This window comes from Odontesthes bonariensis, chromosome 19 (genome assembly GCF_027942865.1).
Source record: "Odontesthes bonariensis isolate fOdoBon6 chromosome 19, fOdoBon6.hap1, whole genome shotgun sequence".
NCBI lineage: Eukaryota > Metazoa > Chordata > Actinopteri > Atheriniformes > Atherinopsidae > Odontesthes > Odontesthes bonariensis.
In genome coordinates this window covers 12321316-12344213 of record NC_134524.1, presented here as the reverse complement: position 1 = coordinate 12344213, position 22898 = coordinate 12321316, and the positions used below count along the sequence as shown (strand labels likewise).

Sequence of the window (22898 nt, the reverse complement as noted above, 5' to 3'; positions counted from 1 at the left end):
TAGAATTTTCTACACACTTGTCCCCAGAGTTGCCTATTTTTGACATGCCAGGACAATTACAACCAAATTGTTTGATTTAACATCATAGGACCACTTCACTGCACACAAATTAGTCTCTATTTGCAGCTGCATCCTGGCGTTTGTTCTTTTTTTGATTGCAACTCCACCGAGGTGAGCAGAGATCAGAGAGCAAGACGTGGCTTCGGCAAACTGTAAATATCCGACACAGAAAGTATCAGAAACGATGACAGCCCTGCAAAAGAGTGCAAGATGGGGATTTTTAAACATCCCAATGCGAGTATTCCTGACGGACTTGAGCAAACCACTGATATGATCAGTGTAAGCATTTAAAGTCATTCATTGAGGGCGAAAATGTGACTTAATGAGTCAACATGCCAGAACACCTGACTCCAAAGCCAATAGCATCTCTCATTTGCTGCCTGCATGAGCTTGTGAAAACTGATCCAGTGTCATGATCACAGTGCTCGTTAGCACTCTCAGAGAGGTGTCATTCTCTGATCGGGCTAACACTAGTTCTCTCCACTCGTGCTTCCAATCCCATGAGCATGCCTGACCTGCCACACCAGTGGAGCATGGTATATGGGCAGCAGAGCGGCAGAGGCAGGGCCAGACCCACAGCTGGGGCCAGCAACCAACCATAAGCACCAGGGCACAGTACATACTACAGGGCATTTGTCATGGACAGGGTAATGCTATTTGGAATGGCTGGAAACATTCTAAAACCACCTTCTTCTTTTTAGCAAACGTGTGTTTGATGCACACAGTAGACAAGTGATGTTTTTTGGGTTTTTTTTGCAACGCCAAAAAGAAAAATTGAGAAATATTTGAGATAAATGAAAGAAATGCTTTTTTCAGGGACAGCTAATCAACACCTGAGAGTGCTTCCATTACACCTCCGCTGGTAATTAAGTTGGCTGAATTTGTGACAAATTTGTGTACTTAGAAGTGACTATTAGTTTGTAGATATAAAAGCTCTCTACCACTTTTCATGATTGAGTGCAGAACGTGCAAGGACAACGAGAATAAATTGGACCATCATTATCCAAAAGCATAAAAGAACAACAAACACGAATGAAATGCGCATGAAAAATTTTCACGAAGGCCACAGTGACCTCGTTGGTGGTTGTTGATTCTCTGACAGCTGAGGAACATCATTGTCCCTCAACTGTCCGTAACCCAGCTCTCCATATCCACCTTTTCAGACTGTTGCTCACATCATCAACACTTTCAAACCAAATGATTACCTATTATAGCACCTTTAACCATATCTAAATAGGTTTAGAAGATACAAAACATTATATAATAAATAGTGCTAGGTTAGGGTTACGTAATACGAGCTGCAATAATGGTAGAGAATAGTTTTTACTTCTGAAGTGGGTTCATTTTAAGGAATAAGAACGTTGCTTATATGGATGCAAGTGCGTTTATTTGTATTGAATAGTTTTATTTGTAGAGGTTAATTGGGCTAGAGTAAATCTTTGTATTTACATATATCTGCGTCACACAGGTTTTAAAAACAGCTATTTTCCTGCATATTTGTTCTCAAAGGGGCCAGTTTAGTGTCACGATGTTTTGGAAAATGTGCACCTTTTTCCCCTTTTGTTAACATTTCCTCAGAGACTATTCAGTGAAAGAGTAATTTAGGTAAAGACTTATGGGTGCACCATCTTGCCGGCTCTGATGTAGCCCGCAAGTCCAAAAAATGAAGTCTAGAGAAATGATGCTATGGCAGGAGTGCCCCAATCCCTTTTTCTGTTTAATGCTCCCTGCTTGCTGACTACTGTAGTTGTAAAAAGACATCAAATTGCATTAGACAGAAGCTTTCCCTTTTTTCACTCCTCTTATTAAACTAGAAAACCTTTTTATAGTGGGTTTATGGTCTCTATTGCTCGTTTAAATTCTTCTCTAACACAGCAAGATGATTATTTTGTAAATTATGGTCCCGTTAACAGATTGCAACGTATTCAGTCAGATGTTCGTCTTGCTCCTAATGTCTCTTTTTAAAAAAAAATCCTAACAGCCACAACCAAATTTCCAAAATTTGAAGGTACGTGACGATGGTTTCGTTCTTGTGGGAGGTTCATTGCAGCTAGACCCATCTTTCATATGCATTTTGCACTGTTAATGCTCATCACACCATCAGGTATCATAGTTAATGTTGCTGGTCATCACCATAGGCAAAGATGAGCTAGCTGTAAATGCCTTGTGTTCTATATTTTCATGTCACTCTGTGCTGTAGTCTTTGCAATGTGCTATAACAGTAGAATTCATTAAACAACATGTCTTGGTTCTGATGGAGTTTTCTACAGAATTAGAAAATTTCTAATAAAACTTTAGTTTTCACTCCATTAACTTGGTTGTTCAAATTATTTTCTCCAAGCCTTAAGTTTAAAGACTCTGTTGCTTCCTATGGTGTCAACTCACATGCAGTTTTCTTAGTTTAGTACTGCATTATTAGACTGTGTCTGAGCCTTATTATTATATCTCCTTCATATGGAGATATAATAATAATAATAATAATAATAATAATAATAACCTATGGTGTTTTTTTTTTTATTTGGAGTGATTGTTTTGTTGACTCATGATCGGTGGATCAGATGCAGCCCAGTTGGTGTCATGGATACATTAATTGTCTAGCAGTGCTGTAATTTTGCCACATGTTGCCATCTGGCGAGGGCGCGGCGCCAGCCCTGTTGGCCTGGAGGGAGGCGGCAGACGTGGTACCCCGACCTTCATGCTGAAACAGCCGATGTTTTGAATGCTCAGGACCAACTTGGCTCTATTTGGAAGAGCCTGACACATGCTAAATTGATTAACACTGTCTGAGCAGTAAATGCAGGCTGGCAGAGTCGCTGGAGATAATCCGAGTCTGACTCTGTGTGCTCTTAAAGGCAAAAACTGTTTACTTCTGGTTGCATTGCTCCAAAGGAACGATACGTGCTTCCTTTCAAGTAGCTGCCATTGCTTTTGTTGATAAGCTATCATATAGATTCCCATGGTACCCTCTCGCTGTGATAGGTTTTTCTTGATTACAAAGCTGTGAATAGTATAGCTCAGAGTGATTCATGTTAAATGCTGCTACACTCAAAACATAAAAGAAAAAAAAATGGCCTTGCGCTGCATGAGGTCCTTTTTGATGTTGAAGCTTGGTAATGTAGGATACATGCTTATTTTCAAGCTATGCACTCATCACATGCCTGGCACATCTCTTGCAGAGGGCAGTTTTATTGTGGGGAATGCAAGCTTAAGGATAAAAGTGCACACAAAGAAACACATGGACACATACTTCTCACAGAATATCTTTAGTGGTGCAACACAATAAGCCTCTGTTAGTGATGCAGCTTAATTAATATTATTTTTTCCCCCTTTTTAATGAAATCAGGCAGGTCTTTGTTAGAAACAGTATTTGAGCTCTGTTCCTCCGTGTCTCTGTATGTGTGCAGGCATGCCCATGTTCTAAGTGTTTCACAGTGAAGCAAGCATTTTGTACCTGTCATACCCCTTAAAATCTCACATGAGTTTCATCCCTCCGTCCCTGGCTGTGGCAGCTCTACCCTGATCTAGAAATCCCACCCACATCTCCTGTATGGTTAAGAGGACTGGCAGGCAATTCATCAGGCAACAACCCATTTGTCTCCCTTGGAATGTACTGATGTAAGGAAAACATACGTAAAGTCGGGGGAATTTTTTTTTAGGACTGAAGAACTCACTCCTGCTACTGCAGTTATTTTTTAGTTGTGTACAGACAAAAGTCAGTTTCAACAGTATTACAGTTTCGTTCTCATGTATCTCATGTGATAATGCAGCGTGTGCAGTGCTTCCTTTTCCATACTCCTGATTTTGTGTATATCTTTGTGTGTGAGTTTGGCAACCAGTTTCTTCAGAGCCCCAAGAACGGCCGCATTAAATTTAACAGGCTTGGTTGCGCACACGCTCAAAGTGATTTATTTTGACCAATCGGCCGGGCGATTCTGAACAGAGGCCTCTAAAGCATTTTTAACTCTCTTTATCATCAGAGTTACTTTCTCCACACAGCTTCGCCCCATCCATTTGGACCATTGTATTGTTGGTTGACAGTCTTTTGAAAAGCCTCACTCTAGGTTTTCTTGGCAAATGGTGAGACCCTGGAGGAGCGCGTCCTCCCTCTCGCTACCCCCCCTTGTGCTTCCCTGGATAGATTTGACAATGTTTGGCCTTGTCGGAAGCCTGAAAGACTTGGGATTGGGCTGTTAGTGCAAAAACTGAATCCAATATTCCTCTGTACATCTTTCAGTTTTTTCTAAGATGAAAAGACGAATATTAGAAGTTGCTAAATATGGATTTCAGAGGACTGAGAGGTATTAATGCACATCTTATATAGTTCTCCATGTACTGTATGAATGCAAAACGTGTGAAGATGCATGACATATTTAAATAATCTATATTCATCTGGGATTTTAAGACTCCAATGCAATTAACTGAAAATGAAATCAGCAAAACCTTCTTTTGCAAACACAGATAAGCACATTAGGCTAAAACACCACTTTTAATTTGGTCTTTGCATGCATTTTCAGCAAATCTGTGCAGCAGATCAGCCCACAGTCCTTGGGTGTAGTGCCTATGCCAGCAGGCTTAGCTCTCGTCTCTTCTGTCATTTAATGCAAACATAGCGAGCGGCTCCCCAGGCCCGTGTCCATGTGTGCATACATATCAGCCCAGTGCATACACGTCTCCCAGCACTGTCTGACCTCCATTGATGCCCTCTCAAGTCCAGGGAAAAGAGCTTGGGAAAAAGAAATTAATTGCCAAACAATACATAGGTCCCATCCATTATGGTTCTCATCATGTCAGATGATATCGAAGCATTACTGGATGCATGCGTGCATAATTTACCATGCCTCCTCCCCACCGCCAGCACCACTTCAACCTTTTCACATCCCAGTTGTGCACAGTGATGGATTTCTGGGCTTACCACAAAAGATAATATTAAACGACAGCTCTTTCATCATTTTATTTTCCGACCATTTACGTGTAGAATTTTGGCAGGACTGTATGAGCTAAACACAAAGAACCTGATAAGCTGTGTAAATCAAGAGGCAGGTACGGATTTTATGAGACGTAAATAATTTTGGTCAGAGATAACATTTAAACCCCATGACTTCTCACATGGCTGCTGGCTGAAAATTAACAAACCACTTGTGGTTAACAAGTCATAATTCATTTTTACCCAGCTGATCTTTGCTTGTGTTCTGTAAGGTTAACGTCACACTTGGACACATGAATCTATAGAAACAATTGCCAACACGATGCATCAGATACTTCTGCTGAAACTCAACGTTGGCATTTTATTTTTTGACTGAACCTTTCAGTAAGATTTTTTTTTTCTTCCTTTTTTAACATCAATCACTTTTGGCTGCACACGCAAGGCTACAGCTAGCAACCTGCCATCTTGGATTGTTGCAGGCCTAAGGCCGAGACACTTTGTGGAGAAGCTGTATGTGAATAGTAAATGGTCCACAATCATACAGCGCTTACATAGCATTTCTTATTACAAACCGTGTATGTTCTTTTTTATCTAAAATTACACAACTTTGAGCAGGAATGTGGGGTTCAATGTCTTGCCCAAAGATTCTTTGACACAATGGGGAGCTGGAGCTGGAGATTTCTGACTTCAAGGTGGGTGGACGACCACCCCGAGTCATGGTGGTGGGGTCGGACTGGACAGAAAAAAACTTTATCAGGCTTACTAGACTTTTTGAGGAGTGTATCCAGCTCGCTCCTTTGTTGTAAATCCAGATTTTGTCAGATTGAGCCCATGTTTGAATTTAGCATTCTCTGGAGAATTCACTGTGAGCTTATGAGCTGATCAAGTTTGCAGCTTTGCACTCTTTCTTTAACTGGCCTCTTGTTTTCCACCTATTTCTTTTATAATGTGGATAATGTGGGCATCACAAGGGACATTATCAATTCATTTTCAATCATCACAGTTTCACCTATTTTTTGCAACTTGTACCTGAAAAGACATTCAATCTTGTGAAATTAGAAGTAGACAGAGTGGCTAAGTGCAAGCAGTACTAACGTATCAAACAGACAAATGACACAAGTTTCTAGTTATGGCCGTCTAACAACCATGACCATGGAGTTTAGCCTCAAGATGTCCTCGCTCTAGAAATGTGTGTCCCAGCAGCCACAAATTCTGTTGCGCAGGCTTTAAACAGGGTTTTCGAAATTTAATGGGTGACATCACACATAAGACTGTACAAACCCTTTCCATTCTGTAAAAGTTGCCGCTGAAGATGTAACAATGGATAAAGGTTCAAAAACTAAAATTAGGACGTAATTGGGTTCAGAACGAGGCTGGAAGTGTCCCTTCGTTGTCTGATTCTTTTCTCTTTCTCCCTTCCCAAAATGCCTTTTCAGACTTGTTTGATCTCTGGTCTGCAGTAGTTTCCCAGAGCCCATGAGCTCGCTCTTGATGCGGAAATGGCAAGTTGTATAAACCGGATCCATTTCATAACAGTATTGCAGTTTTCTTTCCTGGAGCGAAGTAGAGCTGGCTTATCTAATTGTTGAAGCCACGATCCCTGGAACACAGAGAGAGAGGCTAATTAGTTAGAGATGAATGCTTTGAAATGAATCACAAAGAAATGTGTGTGGTGGAAACAGACTTAACGCGTTTCGCGAGGGGGGAGAAGTGGAGCGTAAATGATGAGTGAAGCTGGTGTTTCAATGAGAAGGAAGCTGGAGTGCATGCAGAAGTTTACTACTTTCTTTTATGAATGAGCAGTTTTCTGGGTTTTGGTGTAGGAACGTCTCAGGCCCTAAAGCTTGAAGATTATGAATATTTTATAAATGGCACTTATTCATGTTAATCTACTTTTTTTTTTCTACTGAGAATGTACTTGTCTCTTAAACATCAAAGGAAATGAGAGGAAGTTGAGCTCTGAGATTGTGTTGTCTTTGCCTTATATCATTGTGTTATATCAGAAGAAAAAACGCTCATAGTGGGATAAATAAAGCTGTTTGTATTGTCATATATCCCCCCGGAGGCCACGGTTATTTAGGAGCATGAGTAATAGAACATTTCATGAGTAATAACATTGTACTGTCCTCTTTGTGGTCTACAGTTTCGTTATTGTGTTTGTTCTCCAAACACATTATAAAACTCTCAACTAAAAATGCATGATACATTGAAATTGTCCTGTAAGGGCACAGTTCCTTTGGGCACAACAAAGACCTTTTTCCCCTCTCTGGTGCTCTTGAGCTAATTTTAATTTTTTTCTCCCTCTTTCAGTTCGACCCATTGGATAGATTGGGAAAGCTGGCAAAGCAAAACAAAATGTCCTTGTGTTGTCTCCAAGGCGATAGTGCTTGCAGACTGTGGCTGCTGTCTGCTGCTGGCTTTATTTTTTTATTTCCCCCCCCTATGCTCATCTCATGGAAAAGACATTTAAGTCCGCTCAAGGACACTCGTCTCTTCCGCTCCTGTTCTGTCTCTTGTGTGTGCCTTTGCAGGTGTATTTACCATGCTGTATGTCGACAGAACATTCTGAAAGATAATTTATCTGCCGACTCGATGGGATCATCAAGAAGTATGGAATTACATTCCAGACGTGGTTCATAGTGACTTTGAATTAACCTCATGCTGTGATAGACATTTCCGCAATTCATATTTCTCGGCACTGTCATACAACCTTCAAAGTTCAAAGAGGTGGAAATGGTAATTCATGTCATTATAATTAGCTCCAAAGGATGTGTAAATCAAAATTATATACTTTTATTTGTCTTTAAGAAATTATCCTCAACTTCCCGTCTTAGGACCGTAGATGCCCATTTGCTCAAATTACAGCTCCCCCTTGAAGTTTGCTTGGAGGAACTATGTCAAAGATGCACAAGTAAATGCATGATATTCCAAGCAGGTCCCTATTAATCAAGTCTGCGAAGCAGTCAGTGTGGTCACAGCAAAATAACAAGTAGGTAACAGTTCTCCTCGCAACAACTCTTATGCCTCACAAAAGCTAATCAGCACACAGTATAACACTTGTTTTGGAAGGATTCAGCCTAAATGGTTGTATTTACTGCTAGTCTTGTTGTCAGTTAAATAATTAGACCCCTCAGTTTTGCATTTAAAGTAGTTTGTAAATTATTATAATCATTATTAGTTCCATCTAAATGAGCTAAATCTATAATAGTGAGAATATTTAGGTGAAACTTCCAAAAATTGGGGCTTTGCAGCCATGCTGCAAATGATTTGTTGTTTAATAAATTATCAGCATTAGACAATCTGCTCAGTCTGGGTGTTACAGTATGACATATATCAGGCTTCAGTCAGGTTACGTAAAAGAATGAAACTGAATTTCAAATAATTTGGTAATTAATTAGATAAATCACATGTCCTGACCAGGACAGTAATTTGCTTATCCTAAAGGCCCTCTGCACATCTCTTAGGCTCTTATCTGATCCTAGTGCACTATAACCTGTGCTGACCTTCACATGAGTGGTGAATTTCCATGATCAGATTTTTCATCATGAACCGTCGTGGTATCTTTTTTTACTGTGTAATGTTTAACATTATCATTATCTATTCTCAAACGCAGATGCATAAATAAGATTTTTCAAAAGTAATCAAACAGGTAGACCGGTGTCCCTGAAGATATTTCCCCCTCCTGATCACATGATCGTTGCCGCTGCAGGCTGCTGTGGAGCAGATTGATGGTGTTGATTGATCGTGGTTTTAGAATGTAAATGGTGATGTTTGGGTGGCTGGTGGGAAATGCTGAATACTTTGAGAGTTAATGTGATTTTCTTTTTAAAGCCCTTCTGGTGGGTGCAGTTTAAAATAATCATCTGGGTTTGTGTGTGTGTGTGCCTGTGTGGCTACAGTTGTGTGATCATGTGACTTTCATGCTAGCCTATTTTAATGTTTGCGTTTTTATACCGGTTTAGAAAAAGTCTGGTTATTTTGTTTTTTCTGTTCATCATTAACTGAGCATTTTTCTTTTTTTTTCCCCATTGTAATTCAACCGTATATTGTTAAATGTGGTAACTCATTACCATATACTTTGAAATTAAGGCTCTGCGTGTCTTTATTGTACAGTGCAAGTCAGTAAGATTTTTGTTAATTCCACTTAATTGATAGAGTGTCTTCACAGGAGTGTCCAAGATACCCGCAGATCTCAAAAACACAACAAACCCCTTTGTTAGCGAGGGAAAACAAATGCTCAATCAGCCACCGCTCTTGCTGAGGTGGCAAACCATTTAATCAACCTTGGCTGTCGTTGAATGCTGTCAAGCGTGGAATGCATTGACTGCTGATAGTAGCCGGGTGTCATTACGGCCTGCATGGGCCTCTGCGTCCCAAACTGCGGCACTAATTTATGCTGTCTTATTTTACCTTAACATACAGAGAAATTGTCCGATTGCAAATTGAATCTCATTGCACTGGATTTCTGTTGTCTGAGCTTGCTGGATGTGACGTCCATTAAACCTGCCAACGCAAAATTGACCTTCATTAAATTTTGTTTTGCTCTCCTTTCAAACAAAGATTAGAATCATTTGTCACTTCTGTCATTTTGATTGTATCTGGGCACTAGGCGGAAACGACAGCTATCTCAAATTGTATTTTTGTGAAGGTCCAAATTGTGTGTGTGTCTGTCTGAAAGTGCTCTTTCATTCATTTAAAGGGGTTGTAGGAAGCCGTCCACTTTTGAGCCGCACACTTTAATTAGATCTTCACATACAGAGATGTAGGCATGTTGTTGTGAATAATTTTTGTGTAAAAATAGCAATGCAAATGCACAATGAGTCATGAAATACTTTTTGAAGATATTATATGAAATCTAACCACCCTGCGTCTCCCCTGACTCTCTATGGCTCAACAGAGTCCACGCTTTCATAAAAAGCTTGAAACTAAATTGATTTGGGACCCCCGTTTTCCAATCAGATGCACAAAGGAAAGAGAATAAGGCGTGTAGATGGCATGATTGATGACAGGCACTTGAGGTGCTGCATGTGCATTTGAGAGGGAGGAGAAGGATAACTGAGCCAGCATATGGGCGCATCTCATTGTCTGCATGTGCTGTTGTTACGATTGCCCTTTTCACCCCCAAGAGCTCAGGTAAACAGCGTCATTAGCGAATAACTCCTGGAGTGTAACCACAGGGAGGACTCGCATTCAGGAAATGGGTTTTCCAGTTTGTCCCAGCTGACCCAGAAATAGCATGCACTTACAAAACCCAGCAATTGACTTGCAGAGCTATGCCCTCGTCAACAGCTACATTTAGACTGCACAGCTGGAAGTTTGCACATTCCGTGGCGTGTGTGTGTGTGTTAGATTAGACGGCGGGGGTCCCAAACTAGACGCCATGCTCGCTCATGTTAGTCACACCTGTCAGCTCCTCTTGATCCTCTTTGAACTATCTTCTCTTAAAGTGACACATGGAAAGGAGGGAATAATAGATTCTTCATGTGTGCACTGTCCTTTTTTCTGCTGTACTGAAATATATTTCCCTCTTAGATGCAAATGAAGTACCACTGAAAAAGAGAAGCCATTTATTCTTACTCCTCTTTATTCTAATCTTGTATTATCTCCCTTATCTTTATCCTCCTCTTCTTTCAATATACCAGAAACGTCCTCCTCCATAATGGTATACATGGATACCACAACCTCAACGACGAGGACCACTACTCGACCTACCACTGTTACCATGACAACAACAGCCAGAACCATCACTACCAAGATGCCTACCACGACTGCACTGGCTCAGTTGCCTCGGACTACATCAATTAATGCGACTTCAGTCCAGACACTCGTGGAAGATTTGCAGCCAGACTACGATGACAGAGGACCACCTTCCTCCAAGCTTCCTAATATCAGGGTGGAATACTGCAACCCCCTTCTGATGATGGACATCTCTTGGCCAAAGACCAAGCAGGGAATGATAGCCAAAATACTCTGTCCACCTGGAACCATAGGTATGGCAATTTATTTATTTTGTTTTACAATTAAAATCAGGTATTTGAAACTAAGATAGATATATTTTCTAAGGGGCATTAGCAGCACATCTTTAAGTTTTTTTATAATCCTCAAAGTTAGCCCAACTTGACAGAATTATGGTCATGCAGTCATTCGTCCGTTAAGAATTTTTGTATTTCATAGACAAACATTTAGAACTTTTTTTTTTATTCATGTTTATTCAGTGTGTCATTGTCCATCCAACCACTATCCACTTAATCTGGATCAGCCTGAATCAAGTTTATCACAAGTAGCTTCCTTCTAGAGGGAGCTTAAAAATGTGTTTCCATGAACTACAATTGTTCCTGCAAGACAAAAAAAAGCAGAGGGGGTTTGGGGGGCTGCCTCCACCTCCGCTCATAAGAACTATGAAAAGGTTTCAGTCTCTAGCTCGAGCCTTCAGGTTTCAAATTCTATTCTTCCCATATTCAGGACTCCTCTGCTCTGGTTACTTTTTAAAGCTCAGGACCCCAAGTACAAAAGGGTTGATTGACAAAGAAATTCACAGCTTCACCTTTAACAGGTTCAGTTCTCCTGCTATTCTGTACTAGTCAACATGCTGCTGTTAATGTGAACCTCCATTGCATGTTCCAAACTATCTTTGATTGCTTTAATCAAACTCTGTGTTTTTCCCTTTGTTTCATTTGTTTGTTAATCGAACACTTTGCTCGCTATTTGTAAAATTTAGTATAGGGGTGGAAATTCTCCAATTGATAGTTTGGTTGCAGTGTGCAAAGTTTGTAGAAGCTTTGGAGCTTATACCTCTAAAAGCTTCAATCAGCATTCCCTCCTTCATTCTTCACCTCAGCACATAAACATTACAGCTTTCACCAGGCCATCTCCATTATCTCTAAAATGTCCTATAAGCACCTCTGTCATGCAATGACAGTGGTGGCACAGAGTATATTCCAAGATGGAATCATGACACAAACCATCAACCTTTTTTTATCCTCATTGTAAGATTCCTGATTAATTATCCAAAATCTCACACATGCCTCTGCTTGAAACTTAGGAACTCTGCTTATGAAATATATATATATATTGCTTCTCTCCTCTGTCTGAAAGGATGTCAATAATCTCCTCAGGAGAGCCTGTCTGCTGTGAGGCTCTTCGCCTCACTGTTGGTTGGTGGTGTGTTTAGTTTATGTTTACACTCCCCCTGCAGCACTCACTCTTTCGTTTCCTGTCCTCCCTCCTTTCTCTTTATTCCTTACTCAGTGATGCAGGGCTAAAGATAGCATAGAATTGCGTTTGTCTGGAAACTTGTAACAAGTACACCACACACCCAAAATCATATCCTATCGTTCAGCTCACAGTAGATTAGATTAGTTACTTGCTCGTTGAAAGGGCTGCTGTGCTTTGTTTATCAAGCATCCAACCCTTGTTTCTTTAGATGTGGTTTCACGTCTGTTTTTTTATCAATACTAAGAGAACGAGGCCAAGAGTGCAGTGAGCTGCAATCAATGTTTGCTACTTTGAATGTAAAAGCTTTGCCTCAGAAACTTTGAAAATCAAACTGCTGATCAAAGGGAACAGTTCGTATTGTAACAAGATTCGAAATGGAGCAATTGTGTCTAAAATTAAGCCCAGACCTCACCAAAAGGTAACCTTTAAATGTTCATGAGAGTTCTTATTGCCAACCAGGATTATTGCATATTCACAAACAGTGTGTTGACACAAACTGCATACTATAAATCGAATCAATTAGATTAAACCGAAAACTGTGCCTTTTTAAGGCATGATTTATGTATTTTTCAGTAAGTCAATTTAACGCATCCATATGTGTGTGTGATAATCCAATCTACCTCTGACTGTTTATTAAAGACCAAAGGAAGTCATGTGCCAAGTTGAAAATAATTAATAACTAGAAATGCACTCAGAGAGTGCAGACCTCCGCCAACCGCCAACCTACCTGTGGATAGTGAGCCATGTATGGACATACGTTCCTGATGTGGGCTACTTGTTCTTTGGCGCTGTCAGCAGAAGAGGCATTCCCTTCTCCCTATTCATTATTGAACAGCAGTGTTCGCCGTTATTAATTATTATTATTATTAATATTATTATTATTATTATGATGTTTTGTGGGGAAGCAGTGTTCTGTCGGGAAGCAGTGTTCGCCGTTATTATTACGCTATATGCAGTTATGCACACTGGCTTGCCGTGCAAGTAAATCCGCACACTATGCATTCTGTCTGGCTTTGGGCACGCTATATGCAGTTATGCACACTGGCTTGCCGTTGCAATCTTTTGTTGTGCTAATGACAGCAAATCCGCGCAATGTGCATTCAATCCGCGCACTATGCATTCTGTCTGGCTTTGGCTCTGTTTGGCTTTGGCACCTTGTGGTTGCGCCACCTTGTGGCAGGTCGTGCCACCTTGTGGAGGTCGTGCCACCTTGTGGCAGGTCGCGCCACCTTGTGGAGGTCGCGCCACCTTGTGGAGGTCGCGCCACCTTGTGGAGGTCGCGCCACCTTGTGGAGGTCGCGCCACCTTGTGGCAGGTCGCAAGATTGCAGCACGAACAGACGAACGAACATCCAGACATCCAGACAAACCAACAGACAAACTCGGGCGATCACATAACCTCCTTGGCGGAGGTAATAATTAATGATAATTCTTTTTGTGAACATTAGTAAATTGGAGCCACATTTGACACCATCACCAATGAATTCACTCATCTTGTGAGAAGCAGAGCTATGAAATGTGGATGCAGTTATGAAATCAGTGCATCTCACTGCAGGAAACTCGACAATGCCAAAGCAGGCAACTACTGTGAGGGGGGGGTTTTGTTTTCTTATTTATCAACTTCCTCAAATAGCATTATATCTGCTCTACTGGCTCAAGTAATGCATTTCATCTTTAATCCCAATGAGAAATACACACCAGTGAGTGAGTGTAGCTCTATATATGTCCTCTTCTCTAAAACGTTAAGGCATGTTACATATTCACAACAACCACTTGCATGCATATGAGGTGTTAAGGGCAAATTGGTAAATCGCAATGCCTGCATATATATAGTCTCAGTGTGAGTACAGATGTAAACTTTATTCGCACTCCTGAGCAGGCTCTGCGCTAGTGCGCTCAAATCCAGCTTGAAGCCTAAAAAAATCTATTATTTTTGTCAATCAGCGCACAGACTGGAACTCACACATACATGCAGTCTTCGTTAATAGGCAACACCAGCAACCGTCGAGACCTCACTAACAGCCATCACATGGCAAGATAAGAGGAACACATACCCTACCTCCTCTTAGCGCACTCTTCAAAGCCATCGCACTTCAGACGACACTGACAAGCAGAACATGGCTATGTGAGCTTCCTCTGCCACTCTTTGAAAGTTCCTCGAGCTCCCCTTCCATCTACCACTCTTGGCTTGCTGTCATTCTGTCTCCCCCTAACCTCCTCTGACTCCCCTTCCCTCTCTCTCGTTCTTCGCTTTCATGCCCCTTCCTCGTCTCTTTCAATATAGGAGGATATGCAGAGTCACTTATCTTATAAGCCCATCAAACACGAGGCTGTCTGAGATGGACTGGGAAAGGAAATTATGTGTCCATCAGAATTTATATCTGTTAATGCAGACTGTGTCACCTTCCAACAACACCCCACCCTCTGTATACAAGAAAGGGCAATTTAATGTCAGCATGGCCCTGTAGCACCGCTGATGTCAGCAGTGAAAATATAGATTCAAGTTGTTTAAGGTACATGGGAAAATCAGTCAAGAGAAAAATGCATTTATTGAATTTCGTGCAAAATAATAGTAGGTAACCACTGTTTTTTATGTTGGGCTAATGCATTTACTGTAAGTTAAATATCACATTTAATAGTGTTGAAGGTAAAGGTAGGTATAAAGGCTCAGAGAGGCTCAACGGATAACAGCCACATTGTTTCACATGGTGCTGAAGTCCAGCTGGCACATTGTAAAACACTGATTGCGTCCACACCACATCTCAGTCAGCAGACAGCAACTTCATATTAGTCAATTTAAGATAAAAACCGTCCAATTACGTTTTACTGCTTCCATTAATTGAATCAATTTAGACGTGTGTTTCTTGAGACAAGTTCTGAAAATTAGTAAAGGACTTCATAGACAGAAGAATTGGGCTGTGTTTGACGAGCCTGGAAGTGCTGCGTATCACTCTGTGATGGAGAAAAAGAAGTTGGACATATTAGAGGATGTGGAGAAGTGTGAGATTGTTCAGAGGGGCTCACAAACACGCACATTTGAAAACGTGTGTATTTTTAGCTTTGACACTTTGTTAAAACAGTGATGACATTGTCCTCAACAATCCTTTTTTTTATTTTCCTCTCTAGGTGTGGCTTCATATTTGTGCATAGGCCCGGAAGGATACTGGGACATACAGGGACCTGACTTCAGCAACTGTACTTCCCCTTGGGTCAACATCATCAACCAGAAGGTAAAAAAAATAATGATAGATGGCACGTATCTAAAGGAAGAACATTTAATAAAAAGCATTTTTGTCTATTTTTTTTCTTCAAGAATAATCACAAATCGCTCTTTTGAATTGTACCTTTTTACCCTTCTTTCACTAACATTTACAGAAGCTCACAGTGCAGACCAAGGTGTAAATATCTCTTTCATGCAGATGACCATAGTATTTGTGTTTTTATTTTGTTTTTTTTTCTTTGTCTGTCCTTAACGGGTCAATTGATATCCCTGATTTGCCAAAGAGTTTACTAAATATGAAGGTTGTGTGTGCCTGTGCATTTGTGTTTCGGTTGGAGTGGAAACCCAATGCCACAAAACACCACAATGCAATGTACTGCAGTGAGTAAGGGCTAATGCATGCTGCCGTCTGCCCTCCAACATGATCCAGTGGTTACTGCTTTCCATACTGCTCAAGCACAAATGACTTGTATCTTTACCTCCGCAGGCGAGTTATTATACAAAGCTCCACATAAAGCTTTCTATGTTTAAATCTGTAATAGAATCAAGCCAGAAGAGTAGAAGGTGAGGATGGGTTCCAGGTTATGAATTGCAGGCAATGCTGAAAATGTTCTGCCTTAAACTCATAGGACCCTGAGGCGTGCATGTTATAACACTTATGTTTAACTTAACGGCACAAAGCTCAGCCCATTAAACCAACAACAGTTTTCAGATATGGACTGACAACGGCTGTTGGGGAGCGAAATAGAGGTAAAGAAATTATCAGGTGCATTTCTGTATGCCGCAGCCCCATTTCAGGAGGGCAATAAAAGCTCCACTACCTGCTGCTGTTTAGAGGAAAAATAGACTACAGCAAACTTATTCAGGGTTTTCTTTTGCCAGTGTAGCATAGATTCAAATATACTGTATCAGCGTGAGTTCTATGTAGAATAGTGCCTGTTCAAATCTAGAGAAAGTTGCGACAGTCATGTAATGCTTGTATTTTTAGCAAAAAGCGCCATTAATCTTTTTTATTTTTAAAGGAAATCACACTTGAGCAGTGTGCCTGTCGCTGTGGAGACAGGAAGGCTCTAATGAAGATCAACCTGTCAGCGATTCGGAATGCCCATCTGGCACTTCGTTATTTTACATCCAGAGTCGTTGTCCTGTGTGTGGCACTGCTCATTACCGGATGGTTTGGTAGACAAAATGAGAAAAGAAGATGTAGAGAATAAAGCAAGAAAGAAATTAGACCAGACGTGCAGAAAGAGAGAGACAGAAAAGGAAAGCAGAGCTATTTACACAGCTCCCCCTCATTAAGAGATGAGTGCAGGGAGGCTAAGGAGGAAGATATTTTCCGAAGACACGTTTTAATGCATACACCTTTGTGAAGACCAATTTAAGAAGCCTAATTACCTTCCCTAATAAACTCACAGGCAATGATAGCAGGTGATGCCAGAGTAAGTTATTTCTTTTTTGGTTTGTTTTCCACCAGTATAGTTGTAGGCATACAGCAGATGTGTCTGCAATGAGCAAAAAGTATGGGTGTTGTCAGTCAGATGCATTACTCATTAAAGTCATTTCTCTGTCATCTCAGCTTATGGAAGAAAAAAAAGAAAAACATGGCATCACACAAAACGTTTTTATTTGCTTCTTATACATGGCTAAGAGGAGGCTAAAATGTAATATCATTTAATTAGTTGACATCAAAGGGCATGTTTTTATATTATTAGTCATTATAAGTGTGTGGTACAGGCGTTTCGGCAGATTTAGAAATAATCACCTTTTTAATTTTAAGATTGTGACAGACATGGCAATAAATTTACAACAGTTTGCTGCTACAGAGAGCAGCAAACTGTAAAGGATAAGGTATCTAGTAGGCGTTTAGTTGCCTGGAAGTTGGGCAATATTCAGAGCTTATGTTTCAACACGTCTGCCTCCTCTCTGCTCCAAACTGCTTTCCACTCAGCCTCACCTAGTCCAGTCCATCTAGGTTTATGTGGGGCAGGTTTGATTTGATATGACCGTACAGAGGTGCATCATTTAATGTCACCCATTTCATGGGTTTGATTGTTTTTTGTAATATCCACCTGCGTCCAGATGCTATCTAATCAACTTCTTTCCACAAATCACTTGGAATTCTACGACAAGCTGATTTTTAAAGGACACCAAACATGCAGAGGTTGAAAATGACATAATTCCCTATTTTGAACTCATTCTCCTGAGGTACAATGAATGCAGTATTAACAATCACAATTTCAAAGGAATAACTCTTAAAGTAACACTTTTCACTTTTCAAAGACACCCTTGTTGCTCAAGGATCCTTGCATTAACCCCCCCCCCCCCATTTTTAATACTTTTGATAACTCACCTGAAGAAGCTGGTAAATACCAGGTAATGTTAAAGAGCAAGAGAGAGAGATGCACCCCTGAGCCTGAATTCTGATAGGATCAAGAATCTGACCAGAATCTGTAGTTGGCTCGTGATGTCCTCTTTGATATTTGAATGCTTGCTTACCTCAGTAGTGAGAAAAAGAAACATGGAAATACAAACTGTCAAATTGGGTTTTGCTTTGATGAATGGCTTACAGGAAGATTAACTGTTTTTTGAAAGAAAATTAGACATAATTGCAAACGCCCAAAATATTTTTTTCTTGTTTAATCCTGCGGCTCCAAAATCTCTATTTCAAATATTTGTAACAAAGACGTATATTGAAAAGAATCTGTCATCTTTGTTACATGTTTTCTGCTTTCCATAGAGTGAATTGGTCAGCATTTGTTTCATAAAAGTGGAAGGCCATCCAGGGAAATTCCTTCAATCGTTTCATAATTATGTGCAGATAAAATATTTTGCCCCAGAGTACACTCTGTTGTGTGAGACAATACGCAGTACAGTGTACGCACATTAATTCTGTGCAGCATTGCGGCAGTTTGGGAAAACATTTGGGTCAAACTGTGTTTGTATCTCGGGTAGATACTTGTATACTGAATTTTCAAATGTATTCCCATGTATCTTCATCATGTATTGAATTCAAAGTGGATTGACTTTTCTTGTACCTTTGTCCGTGCCTTTAGATAAAAGCCGGAGAGACAGCAGCGGTCATTGCTCGGGAGCTGGCAGAGCAAACCAAGAGTAACCTTCATGCAGGTGACATCACATACACAGTGAAGGCCATGGTTCAGTTGGTGGATCTCCTCGACGTGCAGCTGAGGAACTTCACGCCAGGCGGTAAAGATAGTGCAGCACGGAGCCTCAACAAGGTAATGAAGGAAAAGGGGCTTGTTTTATTTTAAAAATGAATTAAAAACAAACAAAAAAATCCACACAACTGCACTTAAATTATTTTTCCTCTGTTTTCAAATATATTCTGACACACTAACAGCCTGTTCAAATCAGTAATTTTAACAACTTTTCTAATATAAGTTCAGTCACTTTAATCTTGATGTAGTTTAGAAGATGTTATTCATTTGTCATGCTTGTCAACAGCATTACATTTGAACTGCTTGATTTTTACTGTTGGGATAGTATATGAATCTTCCAATTTGGATCTTAACCATGCACGTGCAGAGCTTTTCATATCTGCCGAACTTGAAGCTAATGCATTTATTCCCCAATTCACAGCAGAGCACGGAAAGGGGCACTCAGGCAAAGCGTGCAGAAATGATACTTAGTGTCTGCTGAGCAGCCGCCAGAAAAGCAAACATCAGTAAAACTCAAAATGTCAGTCGTTAATTTGCTGGAGCGGCTTCACTTGAGGACGACGAGCATTAACACCTGTTCTCAGATCGCTTTTTTGGGACTGTTTTTATTTCATTGCCACAACAGACACAGATGTCCCCTATTGAGATTTTAGTGCCAGTTTTCTCCAGTGGAGAGGGAAAGCAGTAAAGATGCCCAAATGGCCTCAGAAGGGAGCATGATGAGTGAATTCACATCGAGGAGCACTGCGAGTTTGTAATATTTCTTGGGGAAACAAAAGTTCCTCATAAAACACATCAGTCCATGTAGAGGCAACTGCTGTGGTGTAAAATGCTACTCTAGTCTATCATTTGTCTTATAAAGTTGAGAAAATAGCACAACACAGCAGATGTATTGGGATTTTACAACTAGGATAATTTATTTAAGAATACAGAGGCAACCTTATGATTAAAATTCTCCTCTCTACAGATACATCGACTGCTTTTTTTGCAGTATGCTGCGTCTAAATAGAAAATAATGCCCCAACTCAATCCGAATTCTTGCTCAGGCATTGGCTACCGTTTATGCCAGAGTTGATTTTTTTTTTTTTTTCTTCACATTATCTACAGTGAGCTACGTAAATTGTGTGTGTGTATGTATTTTTTTTGTTGACGGCAAAGCACAGTACACTCTGCCAGCAGGCAGTGAAAGCACAATTTTGGCAAACAGAAAGATCTTTGTCATTGTCAGCTCACGGTATGGGCGGGACCATTTCCAGTGGAGTGGGCTGTGGTAGGGAAATGGTTCTCCTTGGTGCCGATGCGGATGGGATTTAGCGTGGTACCAGAACAGAGCTATTAAGCCACGCAGGGGCTCTGGTGACTATTTATGCTAGCATTATCTCTACTTCAGTGATGAAAGAGGTTTGTAAGTTAACTATCTCCCAAGTGTAAAATAAAACTTAAGACAGTTGAGAACCTCGATGCCATGTTTAAGGGTGTAAGAGGCATTTTCCCACTTGCCTTCCACATCTCATTTTAGTGTTAATTAACACAAGAGTCTTCTTTTCGAGAAGATGTACAATGCATTCTCACTTCCAACTGTGTTACTTTTTGCACACTAAAGTGTTAGAAGTTAAAACCTCAAGTAGATATTTAAGATAATGTCTTTCAGATCCATATAAATGAAGTCTCTGGTTTATCAAATGTTCAGATGTTCTGCTGTTGCACTCCAAATTAAGATCAGATTCATCAAGCTTGCTTTAACAAACCTTGAGATGTAACTAGAACTAGATTGGAGTTCATCTGCTACAAAGCCAATGGAGCCAATGTAGTTTAGACCAGCACATATCTGTGTCTGTCAGACCCCACAATTCACACTGCATTTCTGGACAAAAATCAGTCCATTACGTTAAGGAACTCTCTATAGACCTCCATGGTAAAACTGCAGTGAGGCATAGATCAGGGCAAGGGTGTAAAACCATTTCTAAACCTTTCAGTGCTCCCAGGAGCACAATGACCTCAGTGACTGTGAGATAGAGGAGGTGTGAAAACATTAGGACTCCTCCTTAGGTTGGCTGTCCAATAAAACTGAGTAAGTGGGGCCTTTGGCAATGGTCAGTCTAACAGAGCTTCAGAAGTCTTCTGCAGAGATGTGAGAACATAGCACAAGGATCACCATCTCAGCAGCAGTGCATCATTTAGTACAGTAAAGCGGCCGCATGGAAGCCATTCAGGGTGAAAGACATATTAGGACCATCTTGGGGTTTGTCAAGTGACTTTTAAGAACTCAAACCATGAGGAAAAGGTTATCGGATCTGATGAGATAAAAAAAAAAAAAAAAATTACTTATGTATGTCTCAACATCTGGTGTTTTGTGAGTTTGTTTACTTTTTGCTAACTTTTTTGTATTTTCTTTGGGTTGCAGCTGCAGAAGAGAGAGCGCTTATGTCGGTTTTATGTTCAGGTATTTGGATCAAATTTTCCTTCCTATGCTTCATTTCGTCACCATTTCATAGATTTTGAACTTTGGCCTTTTGAAGTGGCAAGAGCTACTGGAGATCTGACACATGGAGCCACATTGTCAAAGTCAGTAATGCCTAAATCAAAGGGTCAAACTTCATTGCCACACTTGCCAATGTATATCTTATGTCATCATCCCCCTCTGCATGCATATATGGTGATATTCTCTTGCTTAACCTGTGCATGAGGCTTAAACTTGTCTGTGTTCAAATGGCATATATCCATTGTGGATTTCTCAGGTTTCTCAATCCTTTTTTTTTTTTTTTAAAAAAAGGCTTCAGAGCTATGACATCTGCACTGCCAGTGAAAGAAAAAAAAACAAGTTCTCAGGCACTCCCACATTTATCAAGATATTCTTAAGAGCCAGAAGAAGTGACCTCATTACACCAACGAGTCAACTTCTAACCACTAAGTCAGCCAAAGGCATCGCATGTTATGATTCTCCCTGCTGCATAATACATACTTGTCCCAATTTACAGGAAATTCTCTCGCTTCTCTCAGCTTTTTCTCGGGCCACTGAGTGATTATTGTTATCCCAGGGGTGACATTTCAGCTGTCATCAGAATAATTTCTACCTTGAGAAGAGAACTTTCGGAGAAGTTGACATCCCTGTCTTCCATACAGATGGCTTAAATTAAGCTGCACATTAGAGCCAGCTGTTGTTTTATATGTGTGCTCCGTAGCACTCCTGTTAAGCAACATGTATTTTGCCTCAATTCCTTCGCGGCCTGTCAGAAGGCAGTTTATTTATACTCATGCAACTGTGCCGATGACATCCGAGTGTTATGTATGTTGGTGTATGGTTGAGTGAGCTTGTATGTACAGATGGGTTTGTCAGTGCGAGTGTTTTTAAGGTGAAGTTTGGTGGTGTACCTGTGACAGTAACAACAAAGACGACACTTCGGGGCTCTGCTTGTGGGTACTTTATTTCACAAAGGTGACATTTTGACTGCAACAGCTCTTCTTTAGATAGTGTAGATTCCAGACTATAAACTTGAAAAAAAATTATAAACGGTCTGAAGATTGGTGGTATTAAACTTCAGTTATCTTTGAAGCCGACCCTCATTAAATAGTCTTTGTTATGGCCCTGTCACACTGTTGCGTATGAGAGAAGCGTATGAGTTGCGTATGAAAATTAATAATATAATTTTCATACGCACGAAAAGTCCTTGAAAATAAAGAATGACTAGCGTATGAGTAGCATATGAACTGCGCATGCCCAGCGTACGTTTCAACGCGCCTATATCAGCAGCCTTTCCACATTAATTTGCTCCATTATTGCAGTAGACGATGCGCTATCAACATCTCTCGAGACATTCATCTCGATCATGCCTCCCAAGAAGCAATCGTCGTTTGCCCAGGCCCTGGGCCGAGGAAAAGGCAAAAAAAACACAAGAATCATTCTCACCCAAACCTGCTGAAATGCCTGATGCACCTGCGGCTGATGAGTTACATGCTTCTGAGCGATCAAGATCCCCAACTCCTCCTCCTGACCGCTCCCGTGAATCGGCGGCAGACGGGCGGAGGCTATAAATAAGCTAGCTGTACGGTACACCATCATGCCAACATATGGCAATTTATGTCCAGCGTTCTCGACCTATCAGTAACGTACCTATATCGTACCTCTAGCGTATTCAGCGTATGCCTAGCGTATGCTTAGCGTATTAACCATACGCACAAAAGTTTTGAGCATGTTCAAAAATTTATTTCTGCCTCAGCGTATGTCAACGTATGCCAACGTGTGCCAGCGTGCTTGAAACGTATACAACCTATGCCTAACGTTCCCCTGGCGTATGTCAGCG

General features: G+C 40.7%; 1 protein-coding gene across 9 annotated transcripts in view; it reads left to right on the top strand.

Annotated features, from left to right (window-relative positions):
• LOC142369539 (adhesion G protein-coupled receptor L3) overlaps positions 1–22898 on the top strand; it is a 215222-nt gene that overhangs the window by 132735 nt on the left and 59589 nt on the right. For 7 of the 9 annotated variants that reach the window (XM_075451890.1, XM_075451889.1, XM_075451887.1 and 4 more), the window contains 4 exons: positions 10627–10974; positions 15325–15428; positions 18472–18657; positions 21002–21040. In XM_075451890.1, coding sequence (XP_075308005.1) covers positions 10627–10974; positions 15325–15428; positions 18472–18657; positions 21002–21040 — 677 coding nt within the window. The remainder of the gene's footprint in view (positions 1–10626; positions 10975–15324; positions 15429–18471; positions 18658–21001; positions 21041–22898) is intronic. The other 2 variants (XM_075451891.1, XM_075451888.1) reach the window with 1 other exon arrangement.